Source organism: Antrostomus carolinensis, unplaced genomic scaffold, assembly GCF_000700745.2.
Source record: "Antrostomus carolinensis isolate BGI_N321 unplaced genomic scaffold, ASM70074v2 scaffold40170, whole genome shotgun sequence".
NCBI classification, from domain to species: Eukaryota; Metazoa; Chordata; class Aves; order Caprimulgiformes; family Caprimulgidae; genus Antrostomus; species Antrostomus carolinensis.
This window is the reverse complement of record NW_010288403.1, coordinates 2,086-4,994: the sequence shown is the minus strand read 5'-3', so window position 1 is coordinate 4,994 and position 2,909 is coordinate 2,086. Positions and strand designations below refer to the sequence as shown.

Below are 2,909 nucleotides of genomic sequence, written 5' to 3'. Positions count from 1 at the left end.
AATGGGTTTTTTGGTTTTCGCCCCGGGGGAAAGGCAGCGTGCCCACTATGCCCGGAGAGTTGTTTTTCCTCCCGGGAGCTCCCGAGCAGCAGAGTGTGTCACGGCGTGCCTTTAAGGAGCTGGAGCCTGTGTGTACGCGACGGTGCTGATCCGGCGTGGGGACAGGCTGCTGGGTTTTTCGGAGCCACGGCAGCCAAAACGCCTTAAACAACTAAGGAGGGTGATGTCTCAGCTCTGTTGTTTTGTTTGCAGATCAGCAAAAAACCACAGTGATTGAAAACGGTGAAATCCGATTCAATGGAAAAGGGAAAAAGATTCGGAAACCTCGAACCATTTACTCTAGTCTACAACTCCAGGCTTTAAATCACCGCTTTCAGCAGACTCAGTACCTGGCACTTCCAGAGAGAGCTGAACTGGCAGCCTCATTAGGACTGACCCAGACACAGGTAATTACTGGGAATCCCAAATCACTGAAAATCCTGCGCGAATAATAAAGGCCAAGCACAGTACGATGCTCCCTAGGCGTTGTGGCCTCTGTGCGGGAACGGTAGGAAAGCTAAAGCTCACGGTCCTCCATCCATATGCTATAGGACTTATCACGACAGAGAAACCGGTCTGCCGCAGAAGGAGCTGAACGCGCCTTTCCCTCAGCCGTCTAAGCAAGCAAATACTCCCTTTTGGTGCCACATATAACCTTTAAAAATTGCCTCTATTTTAGGATAATCCCGGGACCGAGGTGCAGTTGTCTGGCTGTGAAAAGGAGAACAAAACAAAGGCGAGGAATGACTGGGCCTGAGGTAGAGCTAAAAGCAAAACCAAGCTGCCTCGTGGCAACCTATAGGTAGAGAGGAAGCAGGAACACGTTGGAAATACCTGTAAAATCAATAGTTAATTCATCCTGGATGACTAACGCAAATGCAGTGGTTAGCCTTGGGCAAAATGTACGGAAGGTGATAATAGATCTGAAGATCAAAGACAGCCGTGTACAAAATTATAGCAGGTTAAGCCATAGTTAAGTGTGGTTGGAGTAGCTGTGCCATTCTGCTAATTTAATCTTGAAAGACACGAGGCATTACAGGCTTCCCAGGCTGAGGTTTGCGGAGAAGGGCACGGATAAATGGGATCAATTCGGGTAAAATGTAATCATGTGAATTTATGAGCTTAACAAATAACTTCAGGATTTTATCACTGTCATCGATAACAGTCGCTTCCAGCCAGTGAACATTAAAATACTCAGCAAACATTAATCATGGGAATAGACCTGGTGGTTTTACAAATGGAATTTCAGTATCCTTAGCATGTACGTTCTGTTTCTCCTTTGCTGTCTCACCTTCTCTCTCTCACGCATAGATTTAGGGGCCCGATTCCAATTCAGGCAGCTAGACAAGCACCCCTGCTTATGCCCTAACATTACATTTGCACAGTTTTCAAGGTCAAGTATACATGTGGGAGTTGTTTTATTTGTTTGTTTGGTTTTAAGAAATATGTGTATGTATATATCTTACACATGTATCATGCCTATAATAATTCTGATGTGCCAGAGTGGGTCCGATCCTTGCACAACTCATTGAGTGCAGGCTCCCTCCTCTGGATTTCTGCTGGATCAGGAGCAGGATGAGACCCAAAGCAATCTTGATAGCAAATTTTTCCGTGAGAACAGAGAATTTTCATTCCTTTAAAAACAACTTTAAAAATAAAGCCATAATCCTGATTCCACTGTGCCTTCTCCCCCGTCTCATCAGCAAGGACCGCTTGATCATGCATCTTTTCAGATGCACGATTTCCTTGTAAGATGTCCTTTGTCCATTGGCTCCTGTCTCCTGGCACAAAATCATATGATTGCCCGTGTTTGACAACAGTTTGCCCAAATGATCAAATTACCTCCAAAATTCTGAATGAGGCGTTAAAGCAGGAGAGCTCAGAGCCTGTGCTCTGTTGCAGTTCCATCAATCTGTCCTGCCCAGGGAAAACAACGTTCCAGGTTAAAACCTGCATCCCTCTCGCTTTCCATCTCCGCTCTGCCTCTCCTGTTCTCTCCAGCCGCATCCAGAGCTCGAGAGCAGCAGTAGCTACCCCTCCTTCCCCATCCCCAACTCCACACCCGACTGCCGTTGGCTCTTAAGACCTTCTCCAGAGCAAACCCACGACCCCCGGGATCTCCCCTGCCGCGCCCTGGTGCTGACGGCAGCCTAATATCTGCTGCCTCTTGGTTTACAGGTGAAGATCTGGTTTCAGAACAAGCGCTCCAAATTCAAGAAGCTGCTGAAGCAAGGTAGCAACCCCCACGAGAGTGACCCTCTACCCGGCTCCGCCGCCCTCTCCCCTCGCTCTCCGGCTCTGCCTCCAGTCTGGGACGTTTCAGCCTCTGCCAAAGGAGTCAACATGCCTCCCAACAGCTACATGCCTGGCTATTCTCACTGGTATTCTTCTCCACATCAAGACACAATGCAGAGACCACAAATGATGTGAATTGTCCAAGAGAAATAATCTCCCAAGAACGCCTCATCTCGACATGGCAAAAAGTTCCCCTGCTTTGCCAAGCCGTGCCAGCTAACAGGCTCTGTGTGAACTGGCAGATGCGGCAAAGAGACAGAATGGCTTTATTTTATTTTATTTTTTTTAAGTAACCTCAGCGATTGATCTTGAACAGAAAGACACAATTTTCGTTCTGGCGCACAGAAGACACTTCTCTTTAGGATATTATCCTTTGGACTCCAAGGCACCAGCCTCTTTCTCTGTGGAGTATATGTCAAAACAAACTTTTTACAGACTTTGCCCACAAGAAGAACCTGAATCTGCCATGGCAGCCGTTTTTACTTGTTTAATGAGCTAAAGACATTAAATGATGAAAGAGAGACTAGTCAAAGCTCCTTCATTTTTATTCACCAAATCCGGACTGGGGGAAAAAA

At 46.9% G+C, this 2,909-nt stretch overlaps 1 protein-coding gene across 1 annotated transcript; it reads left to right on the top strand.

Moving 5' to 3' along the window:
• Positions 1 to 252: 252 nt before the first annotated feature.
• On the top strand, positions 253 to 2,469 carry DLX6 (distal-less homeobox 6; the record flags this gene model as incomplete). Its single annotated transcript, XM_010166652.1, has 2 exons — positions 253 to 446; positions 2,218 to 2,469. Coding segments are annotated over 2 exons (446 nt in total), but the record flags the coding sequence as incomplete, so codon positions are not given.
• Positions 2,470 to 2,909: the final 440 nt, after the last annotated feature.